Raw genomic sequence first — 14,785 nt, forward strand, 5'->3', positions numbered from 1 at the left:
TTACTTCCACCTCTGTTCCTTCAGCTTTAAAACTAGGGCATTGAAAAGACTCATGATGGAAAATGATATCCACATCCAGAGAAAGAACTATGGAATCTGAATGAAGATCAAAGCATACTATTTTCTCTCTCTTTTTTTCTTTCTCATGGTTTTTCCCTTCTGTTCTAATTCTTCTTTCACAACATGACTAATGTGGGAATATGTTCAATATGATTGTGTATAGCCTCCATCAGATAGCATGGCATTTTGGGGAAGGGAAGAGAGGAATAGGGGTGAAATTTGGAACTCAAAATCTTATATAAGTGAATGTTGAAAACAAAACAAAACAAAAAATAATTAATTAATAAAAAAAGTGCCCCCTAATAGGAATCTGTGTTCAATCAGTCTGAGCTCCTCCCCATTCCTCAGCAGTGCTAATGACTTTCCTGCCTAGACCCTTAGGTTCCAGTCCTTCCCACTGTTTAATCTCCCTCTGAAATCTTACCTTTCTTTCCTATTACCTCCTCTATAACACTTTCCCTGCTGTGCCACCCGTGGAGATCTGAGACTCTAGCTGCTTCCTTCCCCAACGTTCTATCTATTGCCACTCAGTCTCAGTCACTATATTAAATGATTTTTGTTGGTTCATTTTTCTTTGTCACAAAAGAGGGTTCAAGAATGGGGAAGAAGGAAGGCAATGATTACAATATAATAGCAATAGGCATCCATAAAATGTACTTTTTGAAAAACAGTTCCCGCCATTAAGAAGTTTACATTCCACTAAATGAATCCATCAGGTAAACAAATATAAGTAGTGTAAGATAGAAAGTGATTGGGATAAGAGAAAGATAAGGAAGGTGCTCCTGGAACATTGAAGGAAGGAGGTGACTGCTGAGCTGAGCTGAGCTAAGGTAAAGAATCTGAACAGCAGGGATGAAGAGGTCTGGAGGTCAGTTAGTGTGTAAGTAGAAAGTTCAGGCAAGTTTCAGTCTCCCTAAGGGGTCTTGGAGGGTACAATCACAGACCTGGTTAGGGCATTTATAGGGCTGTGACTTGCCAAGGATGGCCTACCTAGTATGTGTCAAGGTGGTAGGGGCAGGGGTATCCCGAACTCGTGTCTTCCTGGCTATTTCATTTATTTATATGTTTTTATTTATCCACTATGCCACGCTGTCTGTAACCCCAATAATTGTAATCCCCATAAATGGGCGACATGGCATAGTGTATCGAGAGAGCAAACCATGAAGCCAGCAAGACCTGGGTTCTTTCCAATCCAGCCTTCATATTAGCTGTGTAAACCTGGGCAGATCACTGCTCAATCCCCTACCCCCCTCCCCACTTCGGTAATCTGTGTGACCTTCAGCGATTTCATTAACTTCCTTGAACTTCAGTTTCCTTGTTGGTAAAATGGAGATTTGAACTAGAAAACATCTGATATCTCTTCTCACTCGGTATCCAGGGGTTTAGGCATTCTCTGTAATCTTGTTTAAATAATTGCATAGGAGTTGCAGATCTGCAGTGATAAAATTTCTTCACTTAATGGGTTCCTGCACCTTTGAATTTACAAAAGTTTGTTAGCCATTTTCTTTACAGGAATCCTGAAGAATGTGTAGTAATAGATAGTAAAAGTATTAGTATCACCATTTTACAGACAGGGAAATAGAGTCCTGGAGAGGCTAAATGACTCTCCTTTAAGCGACATAGCTTAGAAGAGTCAGGGTGGGAGCTTTAACACAGAACACAAGATCATAGATTTAGAGCTGGAAGAAACCTCAGCAAGTCAACTAGTCATTTCTCAGATAAGGAAACTGAGGACTAGAGAAGTCAAGACTTGCCTAGGTCATCTAGCTAGCACCTGGCAGAGCAACATTTGAACCCAGGATTTCTGACACAAATCCAGGCCTTTTTTCACTGTGGCATGCTGATGTTCTTAATCCAAAATTTTCTACCACACCAAGGTTGTTTAAGAGTTTTGAAAAGCACATTTGGGGGCAGCTAGGTGGTTAAGTGGATAGAGTGCCAGTCCTGGAGTCAGGAAGACCTGAGTTCAAATTCAGCCTCAAGCACTTACTAGCTATGTGACCCTTGGGGAAGTCACCCCAGGTTGCCTCCAAAAAAAAAAAAAAGACAGAAAGAAAGAAAGAAAGCACATTTGGGGAATGGCAGGGAGAGCAGATGAAGAGCTATGCCCTACTCCAGAGATCACTAGTGATGTCAGGAAACTGGGTTCCTATGGGCATTGGACACTTTATTACTAGGAAAGTTGCTTCCTGTTTCAGTTCTCTAAGATAGCCTTTTCTGGGCTTAAAAAAAAAAGCAGCAGTACTTCTGTTTGACAGGAAGTTTTTTTTTCTTTTAAGCTATCCAAGTATCATTGTGTTTATCCTCATGACAATTTCAAGACCCTGGTATCATTACTCTCAAAGTCTAGGTTAGATTTAATGGAGCTGGGAAGAAAGTGGGAAGGTATGTGGGCATCAGCAAGGAGACATCATGGACCTGGCCTTACCTGGTGCAGAAAAAAAATCATCGGATGAATCGATGAGTGGATAAACTATTTTTGATTGGGTCAAGCTCTAGTGAGATAAACCATATGACTCTTAGACTCACTGGATTTAGATGGGGCCTTAGAGATCATGTAGTCCAAAGCCCTCATTTTATAAGAGAGGAAAATGAGGCCCATAGAACTTTGTGTTTAGTTCTTGTCAAGCAAAGGTTCTTCCCTGATAAAAAGTATTCAGTTTTTAGTGCACATTAAGTGTGTTACATACTGCCATGCCATAGTTATTAGTCTAATGAGAAATCTGAGTGGTAGAGTCCAGAGAACACTGGGTTTGGGATCCGAAGATCTGGATTTCTACCTGAGTGACCCTGGGCAACTCACTACCTCTCTAGCCTAAGTGTCCTCATTTTTATGGGGTGAACCACCACTTCAAGCCCCCATAAGCTAAGTTGTTCCTCCATACTCCACTCTCCTTCTTAAAGGCCAGTGACTGGCACCTAGTTACATCTAACTACTGAGTAGTTTTTACAAAGGAATACTTATTCCAGAGATGTGGCACAAATATAGGTGCATTGCCCCCTGTACCTTGGAGATATAATCTCCCCTCTATCCTCATGGTCTCTGGGAGGAAAGCTCACAATTTAATTGAATTCCTACATAGCATTGGTCCCCCCAAGTTCATATCCAGATGTGACCTGCCTTGGGGTGCTGGGGTGAGTCCTTCCACTGGGAAGAGAAATCAAAGGTCATTCCTGAAAATCATTTCCTGATTTTGAGGTATGGGTGCTGGACTGGGTAGAAAACTTAATTTTTCCTTTTCCTATTCCAGGATCTCTGAAGCTAACTCTTCTAAGACTCTATTCTCTTCACCTAGAATAGAAAAGACCAAACAAAAAGGCTGAGGTCTGAGGCTCATTTCTTAGGGTCATATGGCTTTAGAGTGGAAGAAGACCCGAAGGCCCTTCCCCTTACCAGATGGTCTCTCGTGGGACACTATGAGGGAGTCACCCAAATCCCCTAGATGTGAATGAGCTAAAGATGGCAGTCATAAAATATGGCAATAGTTTGAAAAAGGCTCCTCCCAATCAAACGGTTAGCCAAGGGGAAACAGAATGTTCACATAACGCTTCCCAATCTCTCCAACGCACTTTTGCATATCCTCACGATTGGCCTGGAAGCAAACTCCCGGGAAGGGTTGTATCAGCAGAATAAGACAATAGGATCTGTGCATGCTCCAGAACCCCAAACATATTTAATCTGTGTACTCATATAAGTACACATTATTTCGCCTTTCATTCATAGGATGTGAGCTCCTTGGGAATAAAGGTGATTTCATTTTTTGTATTTACATTGCTCCAGTTTGGTTAGCGCAGGGCCTGGCACATGCTCAAAAGTGTTCAATAAATGCTTGTTAAAACTTTGAAAGACTTAAGAATTCTGCCCACTGCAATGACCAACCGAGATTCCAGGGGACAGAAAAGGAGACGTGCTACCGCTTCGTGGCAAAGAGGTGACAGACTCAAAGTAAGATAAGAAACACGTTTTATGGACGTGGCTAGGGTGGGAAATTATTTTTCTTGACTATGAATATTTGTTACAAGACTTATGCTTTTCTTTCCTTTTTTTAATGGGAGGAAGTAGAGAAGGAGGTAGGGAAAATAAAGGTTTGTTAATTTAAAAAAATTTTCAGTTAACAGTAGCCAGTCCCCAGCGGCCTGGCACGAGGGCGGGTCTGGCTTGGGGCTGAGGGCGGGGCCTCGGCGCTCTTTCCTGTGAGTCACCGCCCCCTGGCGCTGCCAATACCGGCCTGGGTGCGGGGCTGGAGCGCTGGCTCTCAACCAATCGGAGGCTCTTTCGGGCTCTTCCTTTAGAGCTGGGAGGGAAGGTAAGGAGTCCGAGTGTGAAGAAGGCAGTCAGGTTCGCACGCAGTTGGACGGAATGGCGACCAGGACGGCGGTGGCTGCGGCGGCATCGGCGGCCGTGTCGGTGGCGGCGGGGGATGGTCCGGGAGGGGACTCGCGGCTACACCAGGAGGCTGCCCGGTGGCTTCGGTGGGACAAGGTGAGAGTCGGGTTGAGGCGGGGCCGCACCTGCCTCTCCCTCCGTCTCCCTCTCCTCTTTCTCCTCTCCTCCCTCTTCCTCTTTCCTTCTCTCCCTCCCTTTCTTCCCTTATTTCCCCCCCCACCGCCTCTCCTTCCCCACCCCATCTCTCTCTTCCTCCTCCACTTCTTCCTTCCCGTCCTCCCCTCCCCCATCCTCCTTTCCTCCCCTACCCCCTTTCCCTGGCCTCCAGGAGACAACCCTTTCTTTATTAATTTCTTCCTCTTCCCGCTCAGCCCCCTTCCTGCCCCCCCTTCGCCGCCCCCTGGGGTGGGGGGCAGACCCCGAGGAGTAGAACGGTAGGGCGAGCTTTGGCTGCCCCCCGCACCGAAGGCCCTCCAGGGAGGATGTCCATTGGCTCTGAGCCGGGACCTTACCCTTGGACCGGAGGCCCCCACAACTGAGCCTCCGGGTCGGCCGGGGACGCCCAGAGATCCTCCGCCAGATGCTCCCCTAGGGGGCCGTGGGCCAGTCGTATTTATTTTCCTCCCAGGGCCTCCCAGGGTTTCCCCAGCGCAGGAAGGGGAGGCTGGGCTCCTCAAACGGGCCAGCTGGGCATGAAGTGGATGCACGTCCTTTCCCCCTGATGGGCAGTGGGCAAGTTGTGCTCCCTGTGAAAGCTTCAACTGGGGGAAGAGTTGTGGGCTTCTCGGACCGGGTCCCTGTACTTTCTAAAAAATATTTTGATAATTATTTCAATAAAACCTTTCTTTTGTAATACTATATGTTTTATTTTATATATTTAAAAAACATTCTGAGGAGTCCATTGTAAACACAAAAATGTTAGGAACTCCTCAAACCCCAAATGCACACACTTTAGTAGCTTTAAAACCCTGTGATTTCATCAGTGTGTCCCTCCTGCTGCTACCCAGGTAATCACAATCCTTAACTTGGTAGACAGCCTTCTAGAGTTGTTCTGGCCGAAGGAATCAGTGCCTATGAGTGACTGGCCTTCAGTGATAAGCCTCTGAACTTAGCTAACTTGGTTTTCAGACAATGGTCCAGCCAGCCCATGAGGATAGGGACTGGCCTTGTGGTTTCATTTGGATAGGGAAATATGACTACAACTAATGGGATGTACAGTTCTCTGGATATGGAGTCTTACAGAGTTGGTGAAGGCAGTGAGGGGGATCACAGTGGGTATATGTCAGAGGCAGGACTTAAACTCAGGTCTTCCTGACTTCAGGACTGTGTCTCATCCAGGTCCACAGTAAATTTATGAAGTGCCTACTGTGTGAAAAGCACTTTATTCCAAGCCTTTCCTAGCTGAGTGGGACCAAGTGTCAGAAGAGGATTGAGATTAAAAAAAAAATCCCAGCATTTTTTTTCATATCCCTGTACTCCTTATTGTCCTCAGCCACCTATGTTTTATTTAGGTGCTACCCTCATAACAACCCTTTGAGTTAGGTAATACAAATCGTTACCTAGTTTATAGATCAGGAAACTGAGGCTAGAGACGCATTAAGTGACATGTCCACAGGTGGTAAATGAAGGAGCCACGTTTTCTGATTCAAATCCATTGCTATTTTCAATATATTGTGAATAGCACTATGTGCTTGTTAACAAATGTAAGTTATTGTAATTAAAAGGCCAGCTATTCCACAATATTATTAGGGATAGTCATTGTTTTCCTAAATATTTTAAAAAATGAGTTGTATTAAATTTTCAGATTTGTCCAAATACCAAGATATTCCCATTTTCAATTAAATAGAATCATGTAAAGAGCTCCTTTTTGTTATTGTTGAAACCATATTTCACATTATAGATAGTAAAACTGGATCTAGCCAACTGAGTTCTTCAGTCTTTTTTTTTTTTAAGGCAGTTGGGGTTAAATGACTTGCCCAGGGTCACACAGCTAGTACATGTCCAGTGTTGGTGTGAGGCCAAATTTGAACTCAGGTTCTCCTGATTTCAGGGCTGGTGCTCTATCCATTCAGTCTTCAATTAGTGGAGTAAACATCTCTGCCAAAGAAGGCAGAATATAGATAGAACAGGATTTAACTTTTTCTTGCTGTCTAAGTATCATCATTTTGAATGTGTTGTGATTTACTTTAAAAGAATATAATTTCAGCTTGCTTATTAATCACTTAAATCTTTTTTCTGAAGCTACTGTACAGCCCTATGGAAAAACAATATCCCCGAGACACCAGAAATAGCTGCCACTGAATCCCAGAAAACATATTTATTGCCAGTATCCATATCCTAGCCTGGCCTCTCTGGGATACTTGGGTTTTCTGTGAAGACTTCTGGTCCAGATGTGGACTTAGATACAGTCTTCATTCAGTGGAGATACTGCTGGAATATAAGAACTTTGCAAGGAAACTAAGGCAAGAAAAAGTAAAATTACAACAAAATAAAGCGTAGAAGATTGTCACGTTTTATAGAGATCATCATTTAACTGTTACCCTCACTAAGGAGCCTTTCCAAAGTCTCCCATACTCTTCTTTTTTTTTTTCCTTCAATTTTTTTTTCCATTTCAGAATTCTCTCCCTCTTCTCCCTTTGATTCATCGAGGAAGCAAAAAACCAAAACAAAACAAACAAAAAAAAAACAACTCATCCCAAACCCATTACAAATAACGAATATAGGCAAAACAAGTTCCCCCTTTCCTTCCTCCCTCCAAAAAAAAAAAAAGAAAGAAAAAAAGAGAAGACAGCAGGCTTCTGCATTCTGAGTCCGTCAGCTTTCTATCCGGAAGTGGATAGCTCATTTCATCATGAATCCTTTGAAATTCTGATTGGTCATTGTGTCTGTACAAATATTGTTTCCAATAGGATTGTATTATCATAATACTGAATATATATAATACATCTTTTCTTACACTCTACTTCCTAGAAACAGAAGTTAATATTTGGCTTTGAAGTTCCATAGCATTAGGAAACCTAAAAGAGATAATATATATTTATGAATTTTCATGTGAGTTGGAGTTACATTTTGGTGATTTGAAAGTTTAGATTTCTCATTCTACTAATCACTTGACTATTGTGGCGCATATGTTTATGTTTTATAGAATCCCAAAACTTTAGAAATGGTGAAACAAATGATTGCTGATGATAATAGAGAAGAACTACAGAAATGTTTTGGTTCCCGAATGCAGTTTGGAACAGCTGGTCTTCGAGCTGCGATGGGACCAGGAATTGCGCAGATGAATGACTTAACTATTATTCAGACCACTCAGGTACTGATTTATTTTTTATTTCTTTATTTCTGTTAATAGTAGCCTCAATATATATTTTTCATTTTGGCAGAACTAATTTAATTACATATTTATTTTCTGACCCATTCTCTGTGTAGTGAATCACACTAGTAGGTTATGGTCCGAATAGTTTATTTGTGCTACTAGTACTATGGAGAACTAATGACCCAAGTTTCAGGCCTCATGCTGCCTTTAAGAAAGGGTTTTTTGGTTTGTTTGGGTTTTTTTTGCAACTGGGGTTAAGTGACTTGCCCAGGGTCACACAGCTAGTAAGTGTCTGGGGCCAGATTTGACCTCTTGACCCCTTGACTCCAAGCTCTATCCACCTTGCCACCTAGCTGCCCCACAAAAGGGGTTCTTAAACAGTGTTGTGTAATGGACCCCTTTGCAGTAGAAATCTGTAGATTCCTTCTTTTTTTTTTTTTAAAGACAGTTGGGGTTAAGTGACTTGCCCAGAGTCACACAGCTAGTAAGTGTCAAGTGTTTGGTCTGAGGCCACATTTGAACTCAGGTCCTCCTGACTTCAGGGCCGGTGCTATATCCACTGCACCACCTAGCTACCCCTAGATGCCTTCTTAAAAGAATGTTTTTTGATATATGATATAAAACATACAGCATTTCAAAGGAAGCGATTTATATTGAAACTGTTATTAAATTATTAAAAAAAGTTCACAAACCTGCTTTAAATTAACAGTTTTCATGATAAATATTTTCACAATAGTGAAATACATAAAGTATCTGAGCTTTTTCAGAAAGTTGCCAGAGTAACCAAGAAATTAATTTGCTTACTTTCACTTTGAAATGCAAGCAGAAATATTGCTATTTTTATCTATTATCATTTGTTTATTCTTTGAGTCCTTATTAAATTGATTACATACCAAAACACTTGAGATGGAAACTTTCACAAAACAAGTAGTTATTTCAAGCCTTTTTTAAAGTTTCTGTTCAAATATCATTTGTTTTTCTATTTTGAACTTAAACACCAAATAAAATAAGTACTTTTATATACATAGAAGAATAGAGAGGACTATATATGAAACTGCAAGTCTTTCATTACAGAGTGTAATAATAAATTCAGCATTTAACTTTGAAAATTGTCCTACTTGTCATGAATATAATTTTGATGGTAATGAAATAAAGATTAGCTAGATTGACTAATGATGACGGTGTCTAACAAGTAGTCTAGGTTTTATAATTCATAGCACAGGTACAACAAAAGTAGATGCCTAATCTCGTGGTGTGTGTGTGTGCGCGCGTGTGTGTGTGTGTGTGTGTGTGTGTGTGTGTGTGTGTATGTGTGAGAGTTATGGGCAAAAATTGCTGAGTTTACCCCACGTTCAAAGCCTGCCTTTTGTTTACTATGGGGATATTATTGGTCTACAACACCATACCAGACTGCTAAAATGCTCCCTGACCCATAGGAATATAAGGAGTAAGCCTCCAAAAGTCCTTTCCCCAGCCATTGATACTGTGGAACTCTGTTTTCTCAGGCCAATTTTACTTGTGGGTAAGAATAATTCTGACAGCATAATAGAATGGGCACAGAGCTGACTATGGAGTTAGAAAGACTTAGGTTTAAATTCTGTCTTTGACACATATTAGCTATGTGATGTGGCAAAACCAAGTACCTTAATATCTCAGTGTCTCAGGCAACCCTTTGAGATTAAATATAAGTTAAAGGTACATCGTGGATCTGTATTAGTAAAAAGTGAAACACTGCAAGTTTCCTAGATTGATAAAAATCACTGAACAAACAAAACAAAAAAAATCTTTAAAACCTCCTTTGATCAAACAGCTTACTAATTAATGGCAGCCCCGAGGGGTTCTGGACTGAAACTAATCTGCATCCTGTATCTGTCCACCTCCAGATGTCCTAGAATCAAATTACTTTCCAGCCTTTGCAAAGGACTTAGTGACCACTTTGCCCATCTTCCTCCCTGGGGAAATGGGCTCCATAAAGTGTAGTCTAGTCTAGTCTAGACTTTGTTCTGAGGACCTCGAAGAACTACTTAAGAGGTGTTGGGGATTAAACCACAGATTTTCTGCAGTTCAGTGCCACAATGCAGGATCTTACTAATTGTTATTACTGTAATGAGTATCTGGGTGTTCTCTAGAGAAACCAATAAAATATGAGCGCCTAATATTTTCTTGTTTGTTTCCTCTTTGCTTGTTTCAAATATGATCTTGAATATCAAGAAAAAGAAAAGAAAGCCTGCCTTGATATGCTAGGGAGAGAGGCAAAGTGCCCATATTGAGTCAGCATATCATTTATATATACATATATATATATTTTGGGGGGGGGGGGCTAGGCAGTGGGGTTAAGTGACTTGCCCAGGGTCACACATCTAGTGTTATGTGTCTGAGGCCATATTTGAACTCAGGTCCTCCTCCAGGATAGAGCTCGTGCTCTATCCACTGCGCCACCTCACTGTCCAGAGTCAGCATATCATTTAAAAGCCTTTGTTTATAAATCTTCAAACTAAGATGTAAGCAGGGAGGGCGCAGCTAGGTGGTGTGGTGGATAGAGCGCTGGCCTTGGAGTCAGAAGGACCTGAGTTCAAATCTAGCCTCAGACACATGATACTCACTAGCTCTATGACCCTGGGCAAGTCACTTAATCCCAATTGCCTCGCCAAAAAACCAAACAAACTAAGATGTAAGGGCTCTTTTCTAGGGTACTTTGGTTGTTCTTAGTTGCTCTTTAAAGAGCACAACTCTTCTTAAGCCAGTAGTTAAAGCATATAAGACTTTGAAGTCAATATCAAGTTATTATCAATTTAATTCAAATAATATGTAATTTGGTGAAACTTATTACTCAGTTTTCTATATTTTCTTTTATGACGTCCAATAAACTTACTCAATTCAGAGTTTGTTTTTTTTCCCATAGTTGTTTGCATTTCACTTAATAGTTTACTGTATAGAAAAATGGCACTAATTGTCATATGGTATAATGTGTTGTGAAGTTATTTTATTACCAGTGATTTGAGAAAAATTTTTAGAAGTTTAATTTTAAAGCTAATATAAATTTAATTCTAATATGGATTATATTTGGTATTTGAGGGATTCTGCAGATATTTGGAAAAAACCTTCAGTGATCTAAAGAAAAGAGGTGTGGTGATTGGCTTTGATGCTCGAGCTCACTCATCCAGTGGAGGTAGCAGCAAAAGGTATTTTGAGTAATTTTTAGATTGTTTGATGTTTTTAATATGTTTTATGTTCTTCTTACCGTTGCTTCAGTACTTTAAGTATTTAGACACATTTGCCTAGTTTACAGCTGGTTTTCAGCTTCAAAAATAGTTGGCAATTTCTGTTTGGAAATTTTGTAAATTCTGCTTTTCAGTTTGGATCAAAGAAATAGAATTTAACAGAATTAATGAGAATTTAATAAAATTCCTAATGAACTATGTCAATTTTCAGTGACAATCATGTTTTTTTTTCCTTTTTTCTTTTCCTTTTATCTTACTTCTACAAGACTCTGTTCTTTGAACTCGTTGACATTAGCTGGAAGCCTCACATAGTGTTATACACAACCCCAACATCCACTGAATTCTCATGCATAGTTTTCCTGATATATAGTTATAAAGCAGAATCTTCTAATCCTTTCCCAACATTTTCCCTTGATTTAGAAGTTAGGTATTCTGGCTCATTGTTACTTAACGTGAGTATTTTAGATTGTAAAAATATAATAGCTACGATCATAAAAAAAAAATTGAAAATTTTTCAGTCATATTGAGTTCAAATCCAGCCTCACTAGCTGTGTGACTCTGGGCAAGTCACTTAACTTCAATTGCCTCACCAAAAAAAAAAAAAATGAAGGATGAGCTACAGAGACAATCGAGCTAAGTGTTCTCAAGCCCACATGAACAAAAACACTAAAACTGGCATATGTGCTAAACCGTTGCACCATGTCTTTTAATATGGGATACCATCTGGGTCTCTGTACAGACTGTCCCCCATACTGAGAGTGCATCCTCTTCTCGCTTTTAACTCTTGGAATCCTTAGCTTCCTTCAAGGTTTAACTTGGGCACTAATTCCTGTGGGAAGTCTTTTTTTGTCCCCCTAGTTAATTCTCTCTCCAAATTATTTTTTGTTTAGTTTTCCAAGTTATATGTATCCCGCAGTAGAATGTAAGTTCTCTGAGAGTGGAGCCAATGTTTCATTTCTGACTTTGTATTTCAAGGGGCTAGCTTATGCCTTGCACACAGTAGGCATCTAATAAAGTTTTGCTGAATTAAATATTTAGATCAAGGGGAATGAGATCTACCCAGGTGCTTCTGAATAGCCTCCATCTCTAATGTTCTAAATGTTCTCTGAAGTTCTCCTTAATGAAAGCATGTTATTTCCTTAATGCATACATCTAAAAACTGTCATTGTATTATTTCTTTAACATATACATTTTTAAATGGCCAGACAGTACTATTCTGTATTTGTAAAGAATATACTGAATCATGTTTTTGTGTGCTTATGGTATACTTGTATGAGTTTAGAGATTTCCTTTGCAAAGAAGCCCCATAGTTGTTCGAAGATGTTTTTGGACACAATATAGCCTGAAGATAAAAGCATGCAATTGTTAGTTATTGAAGTATGGTTTTAAATTAGACCTGGTTTACATTTATTGTTCATTTTGTTTCTCTGTCTACCAGTACCTCTAACCTCCAGACATCTTTTCCTGTTTTAACACTCTACAGTGCTCTTTTAATGAAGCATTTTAACTCTGATTAATATAATGTAAAGTGTGGATCATAATCTAAATCTTTTGAAGTAGATTATTTACTCACTTGAAGTCAAATTGATTCTGTAAGTCTTGAAGAATTTATTAGAAATTGGCAATGTAACCAGCACTGTGTCAATATTTGTTGGGGGAAAAATATTCAAGACCAAGTCCTTATTCTCAAGGAGTTTGCCATTATAATTGAAGATAACCCCCACCCTCACCTTACCCTACCCCCTCACACAATCACTTTACTTCCCTGGGCAGTTAAACTTTTTTTAAAATGTCTACACCCAGACCCTCTACTTTGTCACTACTTATACTTGCTCGAACTCTATAATTTGTTTTCCACTCTCCCATCACTATTGATACTGCTCCTTCTAATGTCACCACAACCATCTAATTACCACATCAAATGACAATTTTTTTTAGTCTTTTTTTTTTTATTCCTGATCTTTCTTGACCTCTACAGTATTTGACACTTTTGTCCACTCTTGCTACTAGATATTTTCTTCTCCCCTGGCTTCAGAGGTGCCACTCCTACTCTAACTGCTTCTTTTCTGTCTGCTTTGCTGGCTATTTATCTTCTTCTTAATCCCAGAAGGTGAGTGTTCCTTAAGTGTCTTCTCTGCCTTCTCTCATTTATTCTTCTATACTTCTCTGTTTTGTTTTTAAAGTCCTACCCAATGTTATCCTTCTAGCCAGATTAGACATTACTTTCATTCTTGCACTTTGGGATATAGCCAAACTGAACTCCTTTCAGATCCTCACACATGGCTCTAAAACTCTCATCTCTGTGCCTTTGCACTGGTTGTCCCTCATGTCTGGGAAACATTTTTCCCCTCACCTCCTCTTCATAGATAACTTCTCTTCCTTTAAGATGCAGCTTAGGCACCATTGTTTCATTCTTAGTACTTGTATCCCCAGCACCTATTTCAGTGCCTGGCACATAGTAGACATTTAGTAAATAGTTGTTGATGGATTGATTCTATGCCATTATATTACAGATAATTTAAAAACAGTTCCATTATTCTAAATAATATGGTTCCTTCTAGTTCGAAATCTATAATCTTATGAAAATTCAGTAACCAGAAGGAGTTAGGACTTTGTGAAATACTTGACTTACGTATCAGAAGTAGCATTCATTATTAGGATGCAGTCCCAAACATATTAGACAGTGGAGCTTTTATCTACTGTGCCACCAGAAGCGCTATAACATAAAGTTCACTGAATTGTTTATTAGACCTGGATTCTAGTCTCAGAGTCATCATCAATCTGCTCTGTCTGTGACCTTGGCTGCAGTCCCTACATCTCTGGGACTCATTTTTGTTATCTGTAAAATAACAGAGTTGGACTAAATGATCTGTAAGGTCCCTTTCAGCTCTAACTGTGTTACTCAGTCTATTGTGTATAAAAATTATTTACATGTATTTTTTCTTTCTTGCTTTTTCAATGAATGAATTTGTTTGGGGTTGGTAATAGTACATGATAATTATGTGTGTGTGTGTGTGTGTGTACATATTTCTGTCCAAGGCTTCTGATATCTTTATAAACAAAGAAATCCTCACTTTCCTGTATAATTTTGCATTTCCAGGTTTGCACAGCTAGCTGCAACAGCTTTTATCAGTCAGGGAATTCCTGTGTATCTCTTTTCTAATATAACACCAACTCCCTTTGTGGTAAGTAACCATTCCGCCCCCCCTTTTTTAAATTATTCCTGTTACAAAATAGGAGCAAGGATGAGATAGAACTTATAGGAAAAACAAGAAAGGAATTTTTGCATTTTATTGGATGATAGGTTATAGTAACTTAGCAGCTATGTATTAAATATCCTTTCCCCTATCCAATGTGACTTCTCCCATATACTCTTGAACCATTATAACTAATTTGCCTAATGTATACAGTTTTTAGTGTTATGTGTGGCAATTAAAAGGAATGGTGCCATGTTCTTTCTGCTTTTATTCTTCTTAAGTAATTAAATTTATTTTTAAATTTTTTTTTTTTTTTGCTTTTTTTGGTGAGGCGATCAGGGTTAAATGACTTTCCCAGGGTCACACAGCTAGTAAGTGTCAAGTGTCTGAGGTTGCATTGAACTCGCGTATTCCTGACTCCAAGGCTGGAGCTCTATTCACTGCGCCACCTAGCTGCCCCCTATTTTTTAATTGTTTTTGATATTATTCTGTACACACTTAGAGAAGTCTACATTGAAAAGTATTTTCATCTAATATTCACATTTTACTTTCTGGAAATTTTCCAACTGTATAATTATCAGTGATTCACTATTCAGTTAATAAC

General features: G+C 39.6%; 1 protein-coding gene across 1 annotated transcript in view; it reads left to right on the top strand.

Moving 5' to 3' along the window:
- The first annotated feature begins 4,346 nt into the window (after nucleotides 1-4,346).
- PGM2 (phosphoglucomutase 2) overlaps nucleotides 4,347-14,785 on the top strand; it is a 32,619-nt gene continuing 22,180 nt past the window's right edge. The window contains exons 1-4 of the mRNA XM_027836301.1: nucleotides 4,347-4,543; nucleotides 7,593-7,760; nucleotides 10,839-10,945; nucleotides 14,085-14,169. Of these exons, the coding sequence (XP_027692102.1) occupies nucleotides 4,421-4,543; nucleotides 7,593-7,760; nucleotides 10,839-10,945; nucleotides 14,085-14,169 (483 nt within the window). The 5' untranslated portion in view covers nucleotides 4,347-4,420. The remainder of the gene's footprint in view (nucleotides 4,544-7,592; nucleotides 7,761-10,838; nucleotides 10,946-14,084; nucleotides 14,170-14,785) is intronic.

Source organism: Vombatus ursinus, unplaced genomic scaffold, assembly GCF_900497805.2.
Source record: "Vombatus ursinus unplaced genomic scaffold, bare-nosed wombat genome assembly UNPS02014818.1, whole genome shotgun sequence".
Classification (NCBI taxonomy): domain Eukaryota; kingdom Metazoa; phylum Chordata; class Mammalia; order Diprotodontia; family Vombatidae; genus Vombatus; species Vombatus ursinus.